Genomic DNA, 22,107 nt, shown 5'->3' with positions numbered 1-22,107 from the left:
CCATTAAAAAACTGTTCTAATATACTAATATGTACATATATAACCAATAATACTTCATTTTCAGTGCATTGATTTGAAACAGTCATTTATCTGAGGTTAAGCTTTATATAAATTACTCTGTGTAAAAATTAGTTAATTCACATACTTTTAAGTACAGTTATGTAATTGTTCATTATTTTGAAATGTGTTTTATTGTCCCCAAAAAGGTTATCAGTGGTATATAGCTTTACCTTAGACACCAGGAGTAAATTTGTGTTACATAGACTTGGGGACAGATATAAGTAAATCTGCATCTTCAGAATTAGTCAAATTTTTCTGCTGGACGATGGTAATATATCAAACAGGATTATTTCCTTTATTCATGATATACTTGAGTAATGAAAAGTACTTACATATCGGCACACCATTTATGCATTTACTGAAAAAAAAACGTAGACAAATTAATCATATATGTTGTGGACGATGATTATCCAATGCTAGCATGATAAAATAATGCAATAATGTATATTTAAATATATGTGGTCATTTCAGATAATGTCTTTGGGCTATCAGTGCAAGTTGTCCAAGAAAGACAGTCACTCACAGCATGAAACACTCTCCCAAAAGCAGAGGAATGTGAGTATTTCCCATTCAGAGTCACTGCAAATACTGGCTCAATGGTATTTATGGTGCAAAAAAAAAAAGTTTGAGCCAGTGAACGGTTTAATGCAACAACACATTTTAAAAAAAAAAAATCTGAAAGCAATACTGTTAATACAAATCCATACAGTGGTATTTTAAATCATAATAGTATGTAAATAACTTACCAAGTTTGGTTGCAGTCATTTTGTATGGTTTCGCCTGGTTGCATTATTTGATTATAAAGACAGGTGCAGTCTTCTAAAGCAGAACACCGCATTGTGTTCTCATCAAGATAAGGTTTATTGTCTGGACACTTTGCATAGCAGCCTACATAAAACAGAAAATGAAAGGAGAAGATTGAATTAGCAAGACTGCAGCATCTGCGGGTATACCACATCATATCGGCACGGTTTAAAAATGATTAAGAGTGTCCAATCTTGTCTATTTAGCAGTTAACCAGGGTCCTTATTTGGCCAAGAAATACATGACAATTGTTTTCCTTTTAAAAAGCCATTATCTGACAGCACATGCCAAGAAAGCACACAGGTTACATTTTCTATAGAGTACGTCTAGGCTGAATAGTGGAGCATGATAGTTCACATATTTATCTCCGTACCAGATTATTTATAGTGCTACTAAATAATTTAGTACCAAGGTTGACCCATAACAATGAATTTACCTTCAAGCTTTGCAGAGAACGTCTCAGAAATCACGTTATTACCACAGGTCTTTGTGGCAATCGTTCCGCAAGGTTTGTAATGCCAACTGCATTTTCCTGGATCATTGTAATAGTCACAATATACAGCTGTAATGAAATCACAACATTTAGTTATACAATTGTTTTATTTATTTACAACAGATTTAGCGTCTTAATGAGTTAAAGATAAGAGCAAACATGTCTTTGTTCTCATTTAGGTGATGGCTACTTGCTATTTTCTTTATCACTTCTAAGTTTTAGGCAAATTAATCAACTTAAAGGTTACGAAATAATTTTGTAGAGAGAGCTATACTTTTGCTATGTTATATTTGTATAAAATACAACACAACTAGAAGCATTTTGTTTCCCATAGAAAATTAAAAACATAAATCTGTTAATACCTGGTTTTATGGTTTTATTTATTCACACTGAAGCTACTTAATTAGTAATTAAGTCATAAAGATAACAAAGAGATTTTGCTGTTGGCTTTTTAATAACATTGTTAAGTTATCAAAATGTTTTAATTTGACATTTATTAGCATATCATTACAGATTCTAATAAAACAGTACATCAACATGTCTTTGTGTACACACTTCAGCTCGTTTATGTGTGCAAGGATATCTTCTGTATCTTTCTATACTGTCCCTTATTATAAACCCGTCTTGTCTAAATATATAAATACTTTACCATTTATGAAGATTGATTTAATGTATTCTACGGAATGCTAGATTAACAAAAAAATAATGACTTCCTTTAGTAACTTAATCCTCTTGTATTTGCATTTAAAAAAAAAAAATATTACAGCTTACTCGAAGTGTTGTTACATGTAAGAGCAAGAAAAAAGCTAGTGGTAAATATATCATAAAACACAAACCATTTCATGTAATTACACACTTATTCCACTGGTAGTTAATATGAAAAAGCATGAAAACTAATGGCATGGTTATTAATTCTCTGTAACCTGAAGTGCTACCACTTTTTTACTTTAATGTACTTATTTTTTGTTAGAATTAAAAAAAAAAAAAAGCCCTTGGCCACCAATACATACGGCACAAATCTGGGGTCCGCCACGTTATACAGACATCAGCCTCATTGCAAGCCTCCGCATATGCAGCAACAGCAGTGCAAAATCCAAGGTATTGTCCCCCTAGCTCACAGACACATGACTCTTTAACACAAACATCATAATATGGCTGGGGGTCCACCTAAATATAAAAAAAATGCACAATGAAGAGTAAAATATAAACCCATGGATGAACTATAAATGTATTATTCTTTTATTGGTCCCTTAACAATAAATACGTTTCTATTTCAAGTAAACTTTTCCCAAAGAAATGAACTACTGATTAAATCCTCAAAATAAATGACTGAAGTGTTTATTTTTGATTTTTTATTTTCTATAAAAGAGTGACCGAGTCATCACGTACTTCTAAAGAAAACAGGCCCTGCAGTTTTTTTACAAACTTTTATTTGCATAAAATAACAAAGTCCATGGAAACAAAAGTTGCCTATAAGGGGCTTTAACAAAATTGATCTCTTGGGTTCAGAGCTAATGATGATTTGGAGTAAAAGTTTTGGGAATCTAGACCTTAGATTCTACAGGAAAACAATAATTGCACTAAATCTTTACCTTCTTATGACATTCTTGAAAGATTTCATCAGTAATGATCTTGCACCTTCTCTCTGCCCATGCATTACAGTACCAGTGTTTCTCACAGGGGGATGTCTGGTTTACTGTATTGGCACAACTGGGATTGACTTTCCAACTGTTGCCAAATTCCAGTACTTTTGTAACTTCTGATTTTCCTCTGGTTATCATGTCATTTTTAGAGTCCCCGTCAAAGTTTCCACAGAGACCACAGAGACCTTTATTCTGCAAATAACAGAAAAAAAACATGTGCAATGTAAACTATCTAAGATATGTAAGGAGGAGAACAACCTGGTTCTCCATTAAAAAAGATAAGATGATAAAAAAAAATAAGTTAATTTCACATTTTATCAATTTTTTTTAAAAACTGTACCCCTTCTGTCTGAAGGTGTCAGCTCAAGCACCCCGTTACAATTTTTCGCTTTTCTAAATGGTGCCACAGCTGCAACACACTCAATCGAAATCACGTATACATATACTAATACATTCTAATAAATCCTGTACCTGTGGTTGAAACAGGTGTTGATCCTGGTTTAAAACTGAGATATAGTTCAAATGTTGTTACAGTCAAGTCCTGTCTTTGGAATTTCTTATGTTTCATACAAATCATGAACACCAAGGTCCTAATAGCATGTCTTTATATCACGTCTTTATTGTTATTAGATACTAATTTCAGATTAACGACAGGCATTTCCAAGTTAAAATGGAGTTTGTTTAGTACCATGTAGAAATAATCACTATGGTAAATGAGAGACTGTGGCATCCCATTTAGAACTGCTTGTCCAACTTCAAATACAGATAAACTGCTTATTGGGTCTATCATATACTGCTTGTTCAATTAAAAAGTGAAATGTAAATTCAGACTTACTTTCCATTTGGGGTCCAATATAATGGTTACTCTTGTATGCTTGTCCCACAACAACGTAATGCCATTCTTCAGAGTGATAATTAGGTAGAGGCCCACTGTATGAACCGAGTAGTTTGTCGCTGTCCCAGACTCACATTTGTTTGATTTCTTTTCTAAAATTTTCATATCTCGTAATTCTATTTCTTCACCCTGTATAATTGCAAATCATATTAGACAGCCGGTATAAAAAAGTTTAAAAAACTGAACTCAGATAAAAATAAAGATTCCAACCATACCTGGTAGTTAATTTTAATAGCCCTTGAGCATGTAACTGATTCCTCACAGCAGGGAACACTTTCTGCTGCTATTCGGAAAGTGCCATTCGAACCACAGTAATCCTAAAACCAAACAAACTGCATGGTCACATTGAAACCAAAATCTTTGTTAAAAAGGGCTGATGTAAATATTCATATTTGAATATACAGGTATTATGAATAGAGAATGTTTGATTTCCAGCAATAACAAAAAATCAAGCTCTGAATCTCTTAGAAATGCACAGATCCTTACCTCTACAAGAGTATATTCACAATTCCCATCGTAGCTGTACCACTTTAAATCAAAGGTTTGAAAGTGTCCATCTCCATAAACTTGGCATTTTCCTTTGCATTCTTCTTCTGTACAACTCCACTTTCCCCTGATGCAAGTGCTGAACAAAAACAGATTTAGAAATATTACATATTTATATTTGTAGATACTATTTGATTCAAACTGCTTTAGACATGTCTTTCACCCTACCAATTATTGCATCCACTTGTGACCGTTTCCCCTGCAGAGTAGCTTTTGACCCCAAACAAGCATGTGCATTCTTCCTGACGAACGCATTTGCCATTATGATCTTCATAATATCCATCTTGACAATAGCAGCCACTTTCACAGTTATCACTAGCCTATAAAAGGAGAACAATTTGAGTCTGGTACAGAATGTGGAAACACTCTCATCAAATTACTGATAATGAAAATCTGAGATTAATTTGGTGTACATTTGTTCATCTTATTTACTATACGAAAGCAAACCTAGATACATTTCAAGCAAATATTTTTCCATCCTGTCCAAAATGTATAATTCATTATATAAATATTGTTCATGCTTTTTGGTCATATATGAAAGTCCAATTGTTGTGAGAAAAAGTTCTTAATACTACAGCCAAAGCTTCCAACATTGTAATACTTGAGCATTGATTATTAGGAGAATGTATTAATGGTACCCCTTTCCTCCAACAACCCTTACATATATAACATCACATGCATCTTTAATAGTAAAAAAAAAACAAAAAAAAACAAATACTGGACTTAAATAATGGAAACAAACAGAGGTACCTTAATAACACATTTAGGCTATATAATATGACACATGAAGGTATATATAAACAGATACTTAATAAGTATAATATATATATATATATATATATACACACACACACTGAATAATAGTTAATGGTATAAGGTTTTTATTCGCCAAAGGAGGATGTCACAGTAAATCACGAGTCCTGACAGGGTCAAGTGGTTTATGTAAGAACATGCTCCTAAGGGTATTAAAAACCATATATGATGAACGATCATTCAGTATTCTGTTTATACCACAAGCATATATTTAAAATAAAGACCAATAAAATGTGTAACTTTTTTATAATAAATCAATTAATTCAGGGTCTTATATACCTGATGGGTCTTTACTTTCACTATTAACAGACAGTGCATCGACGCAGATTTATTTCGAACCCTGTTTATGGCCTTTTCACAACCATCTTTAGATAGAACCTTGAGCTCAGTCTGTCAATTTGCAGCCTCTCTATTGTTTCCTACTGTTACTGGAGGCAATAAAGGGGCTACAGGCTATTCGGTTGAGTCTGATGCAGATTGGTAACGGGCATTTCTTGACTAAACTTGTTCTCAAGGAAGTCAGAGTCCAAAAGTTGTTGTTTGAACTACCAAAGTGCACTGGATTAAATGTAAACAAAGACACATTCAAAACTAATCCCAGTAAGCATGTTATCCACTCATGTTATTCACTCTTATGAAGTGGAATACCAAAAATGTATCCCACGCTAGATATACCCATGCTTGTGGTAATAATAATAATAATAATAATAATAATAATAATAATAATAATATATTTATTTAGTATGGCGCGTTTCATTAAAATAAATTACAAAGCGCTTTACAATTATACATAAAATACATCAAAATACATAAATATACTGTACATAAAACAATACAATAAAAATGTAGCAGCAAAGCAGATCCTTGATGTAAGATGGACCCAGGGTATTCAAGGCCTTGAAGGTCAGCAGCAAGATCTTAAAGTCAGTTCTATATTTAACTGGTAACCACAAGAGATGCTAAAACTGGTGTTATGAGGTCATGCTTTCTTTTTCTTCTTAAAACTCGAGCAGCAGAGTTTTGAATGTATTGTAACCTCTTAAGAACATTAATGGAAACACCCGCAAACAAGTCATCACAGTAGTCAATTCTCGATGAAATGAAGGCATGTATCAGTCTCTCCGCATCAAACATTGACAAAGATGATCTAAGGCGAGTGATATTTCGTAGATGAAAAAAAGATACTCTACAGATATTTCTAACGTGGGCCTCAGAAGACAGCGCAGAGAGGTATAAAACTCCATATTATATATTGATTTATGTATATTGTATTAAAATGAATAAATGTACCTATGGGAAAAAGAATCCACTTATCTATGTTATTATTCATAATCTATTACTCTACATTTGTATATTAACTAAACATTGTACTTGAAAAATTGAATAATAAAACATAGGAACTTTAAAGTGTTAAAACTATATAGCAGTTAATCCACTTTTTAATCAGACATTTCCCCTACTTTTTCATCTTTCTCTTTTACTTGCTTAAGGTTCAATTTCTGATTCCTAGAAATGTAAATAATAAATGACTTACCTACTGGTGTTTAATATATGAATGTTTAATATTTTTTGCTCTTTTTATTGTTTATCAAAAAACCCTTTTTTTTAAATTGGACTTACTGGTAAATTTAGACTTGCACATGTTTTTCCAGATGTTGGGCCTGAATATTTAGAACATTTGATATATTTCTTGCCCTCTGTGCAGTCTAAAAAAGAAATACAAAGTAAAAGTTATAATCACCTAGTAACAGAGTGGGACACATACACTAGAAACATTTCCATTGTTTTGCGAGGGAAAAGTGCGCTTCCTTAGCACATTAATATTGTTTTGCACTGCTAATTTACACAATACTAAAAAGATGTATCAACTTTTCTGGTGATACTCTTTAATAAGATCAGCTAATATGTAATAAAAATATACATGCTGGCTTTCGCAACCACAATGGTCTGTTCTTCAGGTGAAAAGTGAAAATTGGAGACAAAAAAAATTCCTCTCACAGACTGAGACATTAAAAATCAAAACGTAAGTAAAATATTAAATAACAACAGTAAAAAAAAAAGACTAGGATTGTCCATTCACATTGGGTCACAGTCAGCTCAAACCAAAACGGGGTCAGCACTAACATTTCTAACTAAGTGAAATCAAATGTAAGTAAACTTGGATTACAGTGAGATCAGAGATTAGTCAGATCAGCCCACTGATGAATAATAATCAGGCCTGACAAATTTACACCACTTTACATCAAAAGTACATAATTATTATACACCTTACTGATCAAATATTTCAAATAGCTTATTTCTGTGATTGTAAAATATGTATATATGTGCCATGTTATACAACATACTTAGCAGTGGTTTGCAGTCCAGGTTTCCATTTTGGCAAACACTGAAAGGAGAGAATTGAAACACAAACTTCAGTGTACTTTCTGTTCAGCACATTATATTTATAAAAACATCACGTACCACCACCACATAAATTACATTAGAACATTTATTGGATAATTTTTTTTTTTTTTTACTATTTTTGCTCCAGTGGAAAATGTGAAGAAACTCACCAGGAGAGTCCATCAATTTCATTTTGTCCCAGACTAACTGGAGTTTGATCATAATAGCACGGGCATTGAGTTTCTGCAACACACATCCCTTTGCTGTTCAAATGTTTTTCTAAGCAGCCACATCCATCAACTGGGACATCTTCCACTTCACAGGCAAAGTCAGACCCTGATAGTGACTGGCAGGTACTATTGCAGGCCTTCATGTTGTATGCAAACTTCTGATTTTTAGAACATATTTCAACTATATAAAAAAAAAGGATTTAGGATCAACTAACACATTAAACACATTTCAGTTTTCCAGTAAAATGACTGCTACTTCCACTTATGAAGATGAATTTAAAGATTGACAACCATTGAATTTAAAGATCTACAAAAAAAACAAAACTATACGTTTACAGTACCCACTCAAAGAAAATGAAACTTACCACAATCGTCCTTTCTCCAGTTTTCCACAATCAAGCCTTTAGCAGCACAGGCCTTTGCATAATTACCCAGTGCTACACACGTGCATTCTGCAGGATTGGCACAGCATTTTGCGCTACTTACGCATTTCTGGAAAACAAAACAACAATCAAAGATTGTAATGTTAATTTTAAAACAAAACACAAGACTACTAAAACATTACTGAGCCTTCCCCTTTTTGTTTGGTAAATCTATTATGCTATAGCAATCTCAGGTTTTATGTACTGCATAAACAATGTTCCCGGTTGCCATATATGACGGCCAAATCAGGGTTGACCATGTTAATTATTCATGGATGAACGAGCCTGTGGGCCTATTGTTGTACACGGCTGTCAATTCTATACATTTTTAACAACAATGAAACAGCCACTTCATTACAAAAGAGTACACAACTCAATTGAAAGTGCACATTACTATTGAATGTTGGTATTGTTTTTTTTTACTACATTTGTAAATGGAAATTTGTGATTTATTATATCGTACAATTATATAATTTACCTCAAGATAAGGTGTATAATCGACACGAGAATGGCATTTAGCAAATACAGGGTCCTTCAGGTAGGCACACTTCTCTTTTCCATATTTTTCTGCAATAACATAAAAATATTACATTCTTGGGTCTGTCAGAACATTTCAAGAAAGAGAGACCCTTCAAACAGTTTACCATACAGCAGGTAATCTGCACAGCATTTGCAGTTTCACATACTTTTCTCTACTCTATGCGTTAGTGTGACAGAAATATAATGAGTTCTGGTTGTAAATCTCCCTCCCGACCTGTGAGGACGCGAAGCAGCGAGTACAGAGTTCTTTTGACGGGCTGGACTCACAGTTCTTTCTCGGGTCGGGGAGTTGGCTAGTCTGGAAGAAGGCGACTCTCTGTTGCAAGAACGTATTGACCCGGAAGGTAAACAATGTAGCAGCCGCTGATTGTAAGGCAGCTGCATTAGTTTACCAAGGGGTCATGCGTGACAGCATAAAAAGGGGACAGAGACTTGTAATCGGTTCCTTCGTTTGGTTTTCAGAGACGCACAGAACTGGAAGGACCGGTAGAGTTCCCAAAAATAAATAATAAATATTTGTGAGTGTTTTGTTTGTTTGTAGCACTGTTAGTAATTGTCTTTTGTTTGTAAATTCACTAGACGTCTCCGGAGCTGTCGCCTTGGGCCAGCACTACCCGGAACAACAACACCACAGTCACTGTTATTTGTTATCACCCACCTTGAGCACTACTGCACGCACCCGGACTGGTGATTTGTGTTAGTAGTATTGTGGGAGCGGATAACGTGTTATTATTTGTTTGTGTTTACATATCGTTATTATTTTCCTGCCGAGCTTTACACCAGGGGTGTGTTGCCGGAGGATTATTGTTTGGTCGCCAGACCAGGATTTCTGTTAAAATAAAAAGAACATTTTCCAAATTGGATTACAGTTTTCACGTGTGATTGTTTCTGCACTGCATCACCTCTGCATCTGGTCTTAATCAGCAGCCACTTTGCCACAGTTAGTCAAACACAATTACAATGCCAGGTGCATTTTAGATGTAGCATCTGTCTTTTGAGCTTATCTCCAGCCAGTCATATTACTAAATCACTAAAAAAACACAAGCAGATCTTTTATCAATGCCTGTTTAATAGCTTGATGACACTTCCATGTCATTAGGAAATCAATAATCAATATTTCTACTATTATTATTATGGTGCAAAAAAACCAAGAACAAAACAAGAAATCCCTGTTTTTGGAATAACATTCTTACCATTTTCTGTGTTCATGCAGATGGGAGAGATCTCGGCACACTCTTGTACCTGTCTCCTCCAGGATTTGGCAAAGGATTTGGAATCCTCCACAATTCCATTACTTGCCATGAATTCATCATCACTTTTGTCATTGTAGTTGCCACACAACCCTAAAGATTACATGGATAATAACAGTCAACATATGATTCTGTGAATTGGTGAATCAAGTAATTAAACATTTTATTTGGGCCTGTGTGACAATCAGAATTACTATGTGTACTTTTTGCATTGTTCAGTGTAAATAAAAGAGTGAAAATAAGACAAAAAATACACTATGACAGGTAAACCACACAGCAGTCATACCTTTTGTAACCCCCTTTGCAATGGCAGGTAATGTCACATACAGCTGCATAAAAGGACTCCTCTGAATTTGCATCTTCATACCAAAATTTGTTTGAACCTGAATGTACAATGAAGACTGCGGGAAAAATTGCACATTTTCTGAAAGAAATTTACAAAAAGACGTTAACATACGTGCAGCTAAGAAAATAAATACCATATGAAAATGCTGATAAGACAATTTCAAGATAACAGAATCTTTCAACAATGATTCACGTAACAGGAGCAAGGGCTGCGTGGAGTAACAACTAGGAATTGAAATAGGTATGTATGTGTATGTGCTTGTGACTTTAGAAAGAGGACTGGATTTCCCCTTGGCTCGCGGAGAGCCACCCTCGCGGAGGTGAAGCCAAACCAATTGGCCTCCAAGGCTGGGAAGCAAACGTTACTTCCCCCAAGGCAAAATTAAAAAAAGAATAGTGGATAGATCAAAGAGAAGACTAGAAGTCTCCCCGGCTTACAAGGATCGCCTACGATTAGGGAGGTCAGCGAAGTCAGAATTCCGAGGCTGAAACAGACAGGGAGACAGGAAATCTGAAAGAAAGGAAAAAATAACACACAAAGAAGGTGTCTCCAGAGAGGGACACTGGCACAGAAGAACGCAGATAGTTAGTAGAGTACAGGGTTTGCCCTTGGCTCACAGAGAGCTGCACTCGGAAATGAACTTCACTTGCCTCCAGAGGGAGACCATTGCAGAGGTGGAGCAGCATAGTGGAGGAAGAGAGGAAGGTGGTGGAAAACGAAAAAACAAGTGAGAATAGAGTGAATTGCAAGGTTAGAGGGTGATTAATTTTTGGCAGTGGTGGCGATCTAGCTCCTGCCCCTCAAATTAAACTTAAGTTTAGAAAACAGCTTAAATATATATGACTTACTGGGCCCTATTTTAAAGTACAAAGGAACAAAAGTACAGTACATTTTTATGGTATAAAACTAGTCTTTACCTTACACCTGCTTTTAAAATAGGTTCCGTTTTTCTACTTACCTGAATTGTACCTTTCATTGGTGTCTTTCTCATCAATGTAGATGTTTTGTTCAGTGAAAGAGTAGATGATTGTCTGTGAATATTTATGATTATGTTTTTAAAATAATTAAATAAAAATAATTTAAAAAAACAAGTTCACTGTTGATAAGATTTTAATTCCAGTATAAATTACAATAATGTTATATAACAGAAACGACTCTATTATAGAGTTCAACACAATTGAAAGCAACAATAAAGAAAATATACTTGCTTAAGCTGTTGCATGGGTTAAACTACTGAATCAGTGTTACATGCAGTATTACATTTTCTAGTAGATCCACTCATGACATCCTAAATCCAGTGGACATATGAGGGTGGGGCAGGGTGGGGTTTCTAAGTAAATGTCTGACCAACATAGTAGCAAAGGCCAAGGTGTCAGATTGCACTAATAATTTGATCTTACTTGCATTTCATTGCAAACACACCATTTAATTAAAAAATATATGTACCAGTATTCTCAATCTGAAAACTTACTTGGTTATCAGTGATTTCAAGTTCCACCTTTGTCAGGCAAGTCACTCTGCTGTCACACTTACTCAGCTGAATTATTAATTTCCAGTTATCCCCCTATAAGTACATACAGAAATAATAATTTTAAAAAATGTTTAATGGAAAACATTTACATTTTAAATTATTCAGGTGGTGGCTGAATTTGCATGGTATTTTTACTGTTCACCAGCATTTACTGTGCTTTACCAAATATAGCAGGGAAGCAGCTGGCAATGCTAGGCATCCCCTTGCTGGGGAGTTCAGGGGCTGTACTCCCTGGCTTATATGAAAAAGACGATGGTGGGTGGAGAATCATGGGTACCCGTTCTGTGTTATCATTTGTTGTATTTTGTAGGTTTTAGTGGAGTAAGTTACCTTTCTGGGGGTAACAACAATAATGTGCTGTTGCAGATCTGTGACTTGGGAACTCAAATTTCAGTGAAGTTTATTTCAAATGATATATGTAAACCAATGTTAGGGCAAACAAATTAAATATACTGCAGCAAGAAGAGATAGTGACACTTAATATAGAAGATTACAGCTTTGTTTACTTACATAACTGTACCTAACAATATATATATATATATATATATATATATATATATATATATATATATATATATATATATATATATATATAAACTTATATTCTGATATCACTGTAGATAGATAGTCTTGCTTTAATTTGAACAAATCATGTTAAATATAATTTTTATAAGAATATACATATGATGAAGCTTAAAACATAAGTTACCATAGCAGCATAGTACTTGCAGTTTCCATGCAATGTGTACTCTTTGCCATCAAATGTATGGATGAAAGACCCCCCTTCAACTGTGCATCTTGAAAGGCAATCCTTTTTTTGACAATTCCATTCTCCACTTTCACAAGTACTGATAAGAAAATGTTTAAACTATGTTAATGCAATGGAAGAAAGTATTATTATTATTATTATTTATTTACTTATTTATTTATGTATTTATTTATGTATTTAGGCACTAAATGGACTCACCATGATGAACACAATTCTGTACGTGTGCTATTTGGTTTATAAATCTGTCCATCGAATTTGCAGGGGCAGTCTTCTTTTTCCACACATTTATTTTGCCCAAGGCGGTCATCAAGAATTTTACCTTTTGGAAAAAAAAGTTAAACCATTAACTTGCACCTTCAGTAAAAGGGTGAAACACACGTTTAAAGATACTTATTTTAATAATAAATGCATAGTTTGAAGAACCCTGTTAAATCAATACTTATTCCACTCAACTCCGGGTGCAAGCTCTGTACTCTCCAGATTGGATGACTGTAACTCTCTCCTTGCTGGTCTACCCCCTTCAGCTCATTCAGAATTCGGCTGCTTGTTTTGTTTTCTCCCAACCTTGCTACTCTCATGCTACCCCTCTGCTTCACACCCTTCACTGGCTACCTATCTCTGCTTATATTGAATTCAAGATTGTCACTCTCCATCCTCCCATGCCTGCTCCTTCTCTTCCCTAGCTCCTCTGTGGTGGAACCAGCTACTGGAGAACTTCAGGACTGCTCCCTCTCAATGACTTCCGCCTCCTCCTCAAGACCCACCTGTTTAGTCTGCACTTGTTGATGTCTTGATCTACCTCTCCTATTATGCGTTGGACTTGCCTGACCTAAGCACCATGTTACTGGACACTCAGCCGATGCACTATCCTTCCACTATTGCACTACTATTATGTCTTTGTAGATACAAATTGTCTTCATCCAAAATTGTTACTTCGTATCTCATATTGTATTCTAGTAGGGCAGCAGTGTGGAGTAGCGGTTAGGACTCTTGACCGGAGGGTCATGGTTTCAATCCCAGGTGGGGGACACTGCTGCTGTACCCTTGAGCAAGGTACTTTACCTAGATTGCTCCAGTAAAAACCCAACTGTATAAATGGGTAATTGTATGTAAAAATAATGTGATATTTTGTAACAATTATAAGTCGCCCTGGATAAGGGCGTCTGCTAAGAAATAAATAATAATAATAGTAGTAGTATTTGCACCTACTGTAAACTACACTGTATTTAAATATTGTTCTTGCACTGTAACCTTGTATTACCCTGTATCACCTGTAAGTCGTCTTAGATAAAGGTGTCTGCCAAATAAACTAATAATAATAACGCCTACTTCTATGTGGTATAAGTGATGTCAATAATACAAATTCCAAAACTGTTTTATGTAGTAAAAACATTTACAAATACTTAAACACTGTTCGTAAGAGTAATATCTTTGTGGAGTTTTACTGAGAGTGAGTGGACACCACCCTCCTGATTTAAACATTTCTAAATATATATTTACCTTCAGGACAAACACAAGTGCTTATTAGTTTCTCATCGGAATATGTTGGATTTGAGCATGTTTGCATGAAGGCAGGGCCATTATCTTTAAACTTCTGGTTTCCAGGGCAGGTGGGTGTAGCTGTATTTTATATGAGAACAAAAAAGGCTTAGTTATATGACAGTTTATATCAGACATATATACACATCATTCTACATTGTATAAAATCTGTAAACGTGGCATAATCCATTTATGTTTCCTAAATTTTTCAAATAGTAAACAGTATTTTACAATTTAGAGCCCATTTCAAAAGATTATTTTACAGAAGTGGTTGAAAAGGGCAATTTTTTCTTAAATATTTAGTACTGCTAAGTCTGGAAACCAAAGATATTTGTAAATCGATTTATTGTGGTCTTCAACAGCTTGGTTTTCTTCCCTGCATCCAACAGTCCACTGTGGGTAACCCCTTTGTTTATCTCCTTGGGGGGATTTTGATTGCCTTATCACTTTATTTAAGTGGATGTTGTCCTGACTTCAGGAACCATTTGTTTTCCTTCTCTTATTAATTTTTAGTTTGAAATAATATGGGATCACCTGTGCTTCTGATTGCTGTGAACACCTTTATTTTCATGAACAATGTTCCCTCAAACTTTATCACAATATAATATATTCATTTCCATAATAACTTACAACAGTCCTTTCTCCAGTTGTAGGTTTTTTCTGTGACTATGTCACAGTTACGAGCCATTTCTTCAAAAACAGGACACACATGTTTCTTATCTTGTAGGCCATTACAAACCTCCATTTGGCAAATTTTAATATATTCAGAAGTTAATGGTTCACTGCAAGAAGTCAAGTAATTTGATATGGTCATCTGGCAAACCTAAAACAAAAGAGTGCACCGCATTCCTTATTTAGCTTAAAGAGAAACTGATTACATCTATTGCAAAACAAAAAAAGCACATACTGAACAGATTTTATCCTAACTTATCTATCTGGTATAAATAACTAACAGTGCTCCAATAATACAAATCTATATTAAAACAAACATTGCATTAGTGAATTACTTTTTTTCTTTGTACAGTATCAATTGACACTTACAATGGAGTCACCTTCACATGTTTGTATAACATCAAAGTCTTCACAGTCTTCTCCAGTAAAATGTCTACTTTCTTGATAACTTGCTAAATGGAAGAACAAAAAGTGTTAAGTGTATATTACTATTTTACTATGTAGTAATGACAAAGTTGTAAGATAATATGCATCATTCCACAACTTCCCCCCCGCCAAAATTAAATAATAAAAAAGATTATTACCACCAGCACATAGACCACTAGTTTTTTCTTGGTAGTCAGATTTAAGATTCATCTATTAGAAAAAAGGAAATAATAAAATATCATTTGGATTGAGCTGTTATGATATTATGGAAGCTCACATAGCAAGACCCATTCATTGCTCTACAGTACAAAACATATATCTTTACTTTTTAAAGTTAAGGCATAAGGTGCGTGTCCACAATACATATTTTAGGATATATCCATAATACATGTGTCATTAATTAAAACCTGAATTACAGAGTTGATAAAGTTTGACATCTTACCCAAAGGGCATCTATGCCATTTCCCTGATTATTCCACAGCACTGACAGGAATTCTCTCCTACTCCTCAGTCTTGTGTAAATGCCGTATTTATGGATATTAATTGATTTGTGATCAAATGGAAGGGAAATCCTGTGAATTCCAAAGTAATGTAAATATCATAATGGCAATGCTGCAATACACACACACAGTAGAAGCACATTCAATTTATATTCTGAAGTGACCATGGGTCAACTAAGCCTGATATGGCATATTCCTATGGAATATTTTAAATAGAATGTATGTTTTGGTAATTGTACTAGTTTAATAATAATGTAATTGAAGTTATCTTTATCACAGTATTTGTTGTTTTATACAAATATTTATAAATTTCACTATTCTGTATATTTTATTTCACATAGACTTAAAATACTTACCTTGCTCCATCAACAGAAACGGTTCCATTTTCCACAACAGTTTCAATACCGTCTACAGTGATTTTAATTTTAGCCAGAATACCATCTTTCCCTCGCTGTATTATTATTTGAAATTGAGCATCATTCTCATATGATTGGCTGAACACAAATGCACAAGTTGATCCCAAATAGCGAAAGTTGTTATTGAAGGTCCTGAGTGATCCACTTCCAAATGTACTGCACACCCCTGCAATCAGATTACAGTAAATCCTGAATCAGTCAGAATCATTTTAATGCACAGCTTGTCATTTCTCTTTTCTTCAAGAACAATACATACACAAATATGATTCCTGTTGTTTTTATTATGTTTGCAATTAGTCAGATTGCTATTGTGTAAATATTGATTTGTATGCATCTAATAGTCTGCTGTTGAAAATAGCTTTAAGTGGTACACTGTAATTTGAAGATATTTACTCTTTACAGTCTGCATCAGACAAAATGATATAAGAAAAGACACCAGGGCTTAGTTTACATTAAAAAATTAACTTTTTTGTCACGCTATTTTGGTGGTACTTTTTGGACAATTTGGATTTACATGAAGTTTTCTTTTAGGAAGAGGAATTCTCCTTCAAAATTCAAATGACCTACTTAATATTAAAATAGGGGAGGGAATATTTAAATGTTTCCGTCAGTGTTCCAATTTGGCTACTCAAAGACTAGTGTAACATGAATTGCATCTTATCTTACTGCTAAGGGACTGAAAAGTCTATGCTTAACGCAATCCGATATCCGATCACCAAATAAGTGTATTTGCTTTGCAAAGGGCTTATTATTATTATTATTATTATTATTATTATTATTATTATTATTATTATTATTATTATTATTATTATTATAAATGAATTGTGGTAGAGAAGCATTGGGATTTAAAAGAAAATCCAAACTAAAACTTTTGTTAAAAGTTTAGTTAAATGTAACAATGCCTCATAAATAATGATATTGTTTATTCAATTATCTAAAAACAGTGACAAAACACACCAAATATACAGGAGTCATAAATCTTTAATCCTTGTCTTGTCAGTCAGTGAAGGCATTGAAGTTAGGAAGCCTCCTGGGTGTTAGATATGGCTTACAGTGGAGGGGACAAGATTGCAGGAGCTTTCAGCCAACCACACAATACTCCAGAAATTCACAAGCCACATTTACAGCATTTCTAGCAGCTAGGACTGCCTAGAAAATGATGACTAATATTTTAGTTAATTACAGCAACACCTGAATTATTTTTGAATCCTAGGACGGTAAATACTATCTATTCAACTCCCCCTTTCCAATACAGTTATTGTGCAAATGGAGAGAAAAGTCTGAAAATGGGGGGAAATTCGTTCACCAATAGGGGGGTTTTATGAGTAGCATCGGGCAATCCTGGGAAGTGCGTGTCTAAAACTTTGTACAGCTTTAACGAGTGGGTAAACTGCCTTTGCATGCTAAAAGGCTGTAAAATTGACCAAAATATGTATTAAATTAGTAGAGCTGTGTTATTTCTGTGGGCTCACGACAACATCAGACTTGAGCCTAATTCATTGAGCAAGATTTGTTTTAAAAGGTCAAAAATATGAAAAAGGAAAAAAAAAAACAGTTCCGCGAATTTGTTCAAAAAGACAACTACTGGCGAAAGCCTTGCACTGCACCTGTGAAATAATTATTATTATTATTATTATTACTATTATTATTATTATTATTATAAGAACATCTTTTATGTAGGGCAGAAGTGTGGAGTAGTGGTTAGGGCTCTGGACTCTTGACTGGAGGGTTGTGGGTTCAATCCCCTGTTGTACCCTTGAGCAAGGTACTTTACCTAGATTGCTCCAGTAAAAACCCAACTGTATAAATGGGTAATTGTATGTAAAATAATGTGATAACTGTATAATGTGAAATAATGTATAATGTGATATCTTGTAATAATTGTAAGTCGCCCTGGATAAGGGCGTCTGCTAAGAAATTAATAATAATATGTAGTGGGAAATCCAGGTGAGTAGGGTAGCCTATTGTAGATATACTACCAATATTTAAAAAATGTACTGTATTAAACATTTTGACTGAATGATTTTTATATCATTAACCTAAAGTGCTGGTATTTTAGCTCAGTTTGATCAGAATTGCTGAAGCTACGGTTCTGTAGGAAAACTTGTATATATGCACGTTTATAATGGGTTTATAATAAATATGCAGTCAAAAAATATTTAGCAAATAATACAAGGATAGTACACTGTATTTCCTTAAGGAATGCTTTTTTTTTTTTTTTTTTTTGTACTGGTGGAACGCTATCTCATTTTTTTTTCTTTCCCAAAGTATTTTTATTACATTTTTTCGGTGGCCAAACGAGACAGGCTGCACTTGCGGTGCTTCAACACAAATGTATAACTTTGTGGAAACCCAGTTTAAGACAGCTGTACGATTTCAGTAGTCGCTTAATGCTAAATTGGAACTTAGATATTTAAATACACTCTCCCATATTTTAATATTAATTAGGTTATTTTCATTTTGAAGCAGAATTTCTCTAGCTAAAATAAAACTACATGGAAACATACAACTCGAAAGTACTACTAAAATAGAAAAAGATGAGTCTTATTTCCATGGAAATTGCCCAACTGTCTGGTGAACATATAGTATAGCTATTGAACTTGTTGCCATGTGGCAAAAAAAAAGTCTTTAACCAATTTGCATGATTAGGTGATTTAACCACCCTTGTTTTGGCCAGGCACTTGCTATAGCATGAGGAATGTGCGTGATATGTGCATTCTATGTCATATTCTCATGACAATGGAGAGAGAATTTGGAGTTTCTAATTTACATGTAAACCAAGCCAGTGTTTGTCTCATTTTATAAGCTTCTCTTTAGAAGCATTCCATGTCAATTTCCAAGAACATCATCAGCTGAACCCCTTAAACCAAACTCATTTCAGAGATAGTAGCATGTATATTTAGCACATTGCCCAAATTGGCCCTTATTCAACGGGAAGTATTCCTAGACTTATTTAATTGGAAGTATTCTAGACTTATTTTATCGGTAAATTAACTGTGTAAAAAAATCCCTTAGAAAATCCCAGTATTACTAATTAGTACAGTTTGTCTCTCAACATTGTTATGATTTTTTAAAAAAAAACAACCTTACTTGCCAAAATCACAAACTAAACAGAAGATATTTTTCAAAACAAATTAAAAAAGTATGTACTATTAACATGAAAATGTAAATATATGTTAAAAACTATGCATTAACAATTTATTAATTTCCATCACAGTAAGTAAAATCAAACAATTGAATATGATGAAAGAGCTGCCTTAACATTGGCATTTACTTTTTGGTATTTTGTTTTGTGAACCTTTTTAAATACAAATAAAAGTGTGCTAAGAAAAGCACTGAACTACACACCCTGGCTGAACTGACTTGTTACACGCTCTTAAAAAGTTGACATCTCTGTTCTTGTTAATTTAATGCCATGTGTGGTGACTGGTTGGTGTCTCTCAAGTGTCCCTTTTTTCCCTTTTCATCTTTACGACACTAAGGTAACCACTGAGCATGTGCAAAGTATGACACCATGTCTAGGATCCCAGCTAATAAGCCGGACAAGATACAGTAAACCCATCAAAATGCTGAATAGCATGTCTTCTGTCCTTGATAAATTTCTTGATAACTTCCAGGTGTAAATAGTTTACTGTGTAATTAAAGACACCCCTTTGTATTAATACTAATGTTGTACAGTTTACATAAATCCCAATAATAACATGTCCTTTTGTTTGTGTAGTTCATTGTATAAATGTTTGTAACAGAATTGACTGAGTTTGATCTGAATTTATAAAATAATTGGAACTTTTACATACCTATTTTCTCATCAAAAGCAATAATGTCTCCAATACCCTTTGGAATGCCTGAAAATACAAGTATGAAATATAATAAAACTATTTAAAGAGGACTGTAATTACAGTAGTCTGTAATAAGAATGTTCTCAGGATAAACAGTAAGTTTGTTTTTAGACTGGGTTACAAAATGTTCCTAAGACTAAAAAGTTTACAGTAACTTACCATTAGACTCACTGGTGGCTGTAATGACGCCTAGTAAAGACAAGAAGAAGCATACGCATTAACATGTTTTACATTTTATTTAACATGATACTGAAGGCTGACATTACCTAAAACATTATTCTATACCTTAGCTGACATACTTTACACCTATTGTAAACATTAATCTATTTTAAACATAAGGATGACTTACCTTTGAGTAGAGAAAGTCCACTCAGAAGGACTATCACTGCAAGCTTCATGTTGTTACTTGGGACAAACACCAACACATGCAGCATTGATAGGAGTGCAGCACTTCTTGGGGTCTCTTATACTACATTTTTTCCAGCCTGATTTGAATAACATAAGGAAGTCAAGGTAACTATGTAATCAAACATAAATAGGTGTCTTCCAATTAGTGAAAAATCAACAATCTAAAAAAACAACTTTGTACTTTAAATTAGGGTTGGCCCTGATCCAGCTTTGCTAGCTCTGGCTGCAGGGTGGCTCAGGGAGCTCAGCTCCAGCTCCAGGCTAGTTACAGAGCTGGTGGAGACCCCCTGATCCAGCTCCAGGCTAGTTACAGAGCTGGTGGAGACCCACTGATCCAGCTCCAGACTGGCTCTAGCAGCCACTGTTCCAGCTTTGGGGGTCAAGGGCAGTGTACGCTTTTTGATAAAACAATTATGACATTTTTATATAGCTTGAAGCATTCCCATGCCTATAATATACATTACACATTTACATTATACATTTCATTTAACAGTCTGTCTGTCACACAATGCATGATAGCCTCCTTGATTTTGTAGCAATATTCACCAAGCTTTTATTATAGTATTCAATTCTAGCATCCGATGTATTTTTCAGAATGCATTTGAATATAATCTTTCACTCACTGTCATCTTACTATGCGATTATGCCTGCACTGATTTTCATAAAATGTAATGGCTGCAGATACTGCAATGCATGACTCAAGTTGATAATTTTGGACGACCCCTTATATCAGTAGATATTATGTACATTAAAGTACTTCTAAATTTATATTTAATAAACCTATTTATTTTGTTCATTCAAATGTTTAAATTGAATAGTTCAGGAAGGATTTTTTTAAAATGTGAAAGTCAGGAAACATTGGAGCTGAGGTTCCCTTTAAATTCGAAGACGACCACCAAGCAATACTTTTGAGATATGCCTGCCACAGGTCAGGTATTCACTGAGCATTTTATATCAAAGCTGCCGATAGGCCCCTCTGTGGAGTGACGTCCTCGGTCCTGCCTCACCAAGGTAATAAATAATCACTAAACGGAGAACTCATTCTCTTTTGCTTCTCACCATCAGGTAGGTAAGGTAGGTAAAACTTATTCCTCTTACCTATCCGGACGCATGCAGTCTGTTTTCTATGCTGGATGCAGTGGTGTCGCAAACCCAGACATTTGTGGTGTCCCCCAAGGATCTGTTCTTGGGCCCCTTCGCTCCATTATCTACATGCTTCCCTTGGGTCACCTCATCCGCCAACACAGCCTCATGTTTCACTCCTATGCTGACAACACCCAGCTCTACTTAAAACTCGAACCTGGAAGCCCCTCTGCCATGGTCCGGCTCTCGGCTTGCATTCAAGACCTGGATGTCTGCCAATTTTCTTCAGCTGAATACTAGCAAATCTGAACTCCTTCTAGTAGGATCTAAAACTCAACTTCAGAATCTCAATATAGCTGCCCTGAACCTCGGAAACTGTCTGCTGCTGCCTTACCCCACAGTACGAAGCCTTGGTGTACTTCTTGACAGCAACCTCTCCTTTGATGCCCATCTCATCCGTGGTCAAATCTTCCTTCTACCATCTTCGAAACATCTCC

The 22,107-nt window shown here is 34.6% G+C and overlaps 1 protein-coding gene across 1 annotated transcript in view; it reads right to left on the bottom strand.

Moving 5' to 3' along the window:
• LOC117414593 (mucin-2-like) overlaps positions 1-20,537 on the bottom strand; it is a 35,431-nt gene extending 14,894 nt beyond the window's left edge. Inside the window, exons 1-29 of the mRNA XM_059027195.1 lie at positions 20,469-20,537; positions 20,279-20,308; positions 20,078-20,125; positions 16,221-16,446; positions 15,807-15,936; positions 15,523-15,574; positions 15,308-15,390; positions 14,897-15,089; positions 14,228-14,347; positions 12,926-13,046; positions 12,668-12,806; positions 11,899-11,991; positions 11,386-11,458; positions 10,368-10,505; positions 10,025-10,174; positions 8,770-8,858; positions 8,235-8,361; positions 7,810-8,050; positions 7,600-7,640; positions 6,875-6,960; positions 4,610-4,761; positions 4,382-4,520; positions 4,111-4,212; positions 3,836-4,024; positions 2,950-3,192; positions 2,368-2,524; positions 1,301-1,426; positions 807-948; positions 393-418 (exon numbers count right to left, since the gene is read on the bottom strand). Coding sequence (XP_058883178.1) covers positions 393-418; positions 807-948; positions 1,301-1,426; positions 2,368-2,524; positions 2,950-3,192; positions 3,836-4,024; positions 4,111-4,212; positions 4,382-4,520; positions 4,610-4,761; positions 6,875-6,960; positions 7,600-7,640; positions 7,810-8,050; positions 8,235-8,361; positions 8,770-8,858; positions 10,025-10,174; positions 10,368-10,505; positions 11,386-11,458; positions 11,899-11,991; positions 12,668-12,806; positions 12,926-13,046; positions 14,228-14,347; positions 14,897-15,089; positions 15,308-15,390; positions 15,523-15,574; positions 15,807-15,936; positions 16,221-16,446; positions 20,078-20,125; positions 20,279-20,308; positions 20,469-20,517 — 3,505 coding nt within the window. The 5' untranslated portion in view covers positions 20,518-20,537. The remainder of the gene's footprint in view (positions 1-392; positions 419-806; positions 949-1,300; positions 1,427-2,367; positions 2,525-2,949; positions 3,193-3,835; positions 4,025-4,110; positions 4,213-4,381; positions 4,521-4,609; positions 4,762-6,874; positions 6,961-7,599; positions 7,641-7,809; positions 8,051-8,234; positions 8,362-8,769; positions 8,859-10,024; positions 10,175-10,367; positions 10,506-11,385; positions 11,459-11,898; positions 11,992-12,667; positions 12,807-12,925; positions 13,047-14,227; positions 14,348-14,896; positions 15,090-15,307; positions 15,391-15,522; positions 15,575-15,806; positions 15,937-16,220; positions 16,447-20,077; positions 20,126-20,278; positions 20,309-20,468) is intronic.
• Positions 20,538-22,107: the final 1,570 nt, after the last annotated feature.

The sequence above is a fragment of the Acipenser ruthenus genome, chromosome 7 (assembly GCF_902713425.1).
Source record: "Acipenser ruthenus chromosome 7, fAciRut3.2 maternal haplotype, whole genome shotgun sequence".
NCBI classification, from domain to species: domain Eukaryota; kingdom Metazoa; phylum Chordata; class Actinopteri; order Acipenseriformes; family Acipenseridae; genus Acipenser; species Acipenser ruthenus.
The sequence above is the reverse complement of the archived record's forward strand: the minus strand, read 5'-3'. Positions and strand labels throughout refer to the sequence as shown.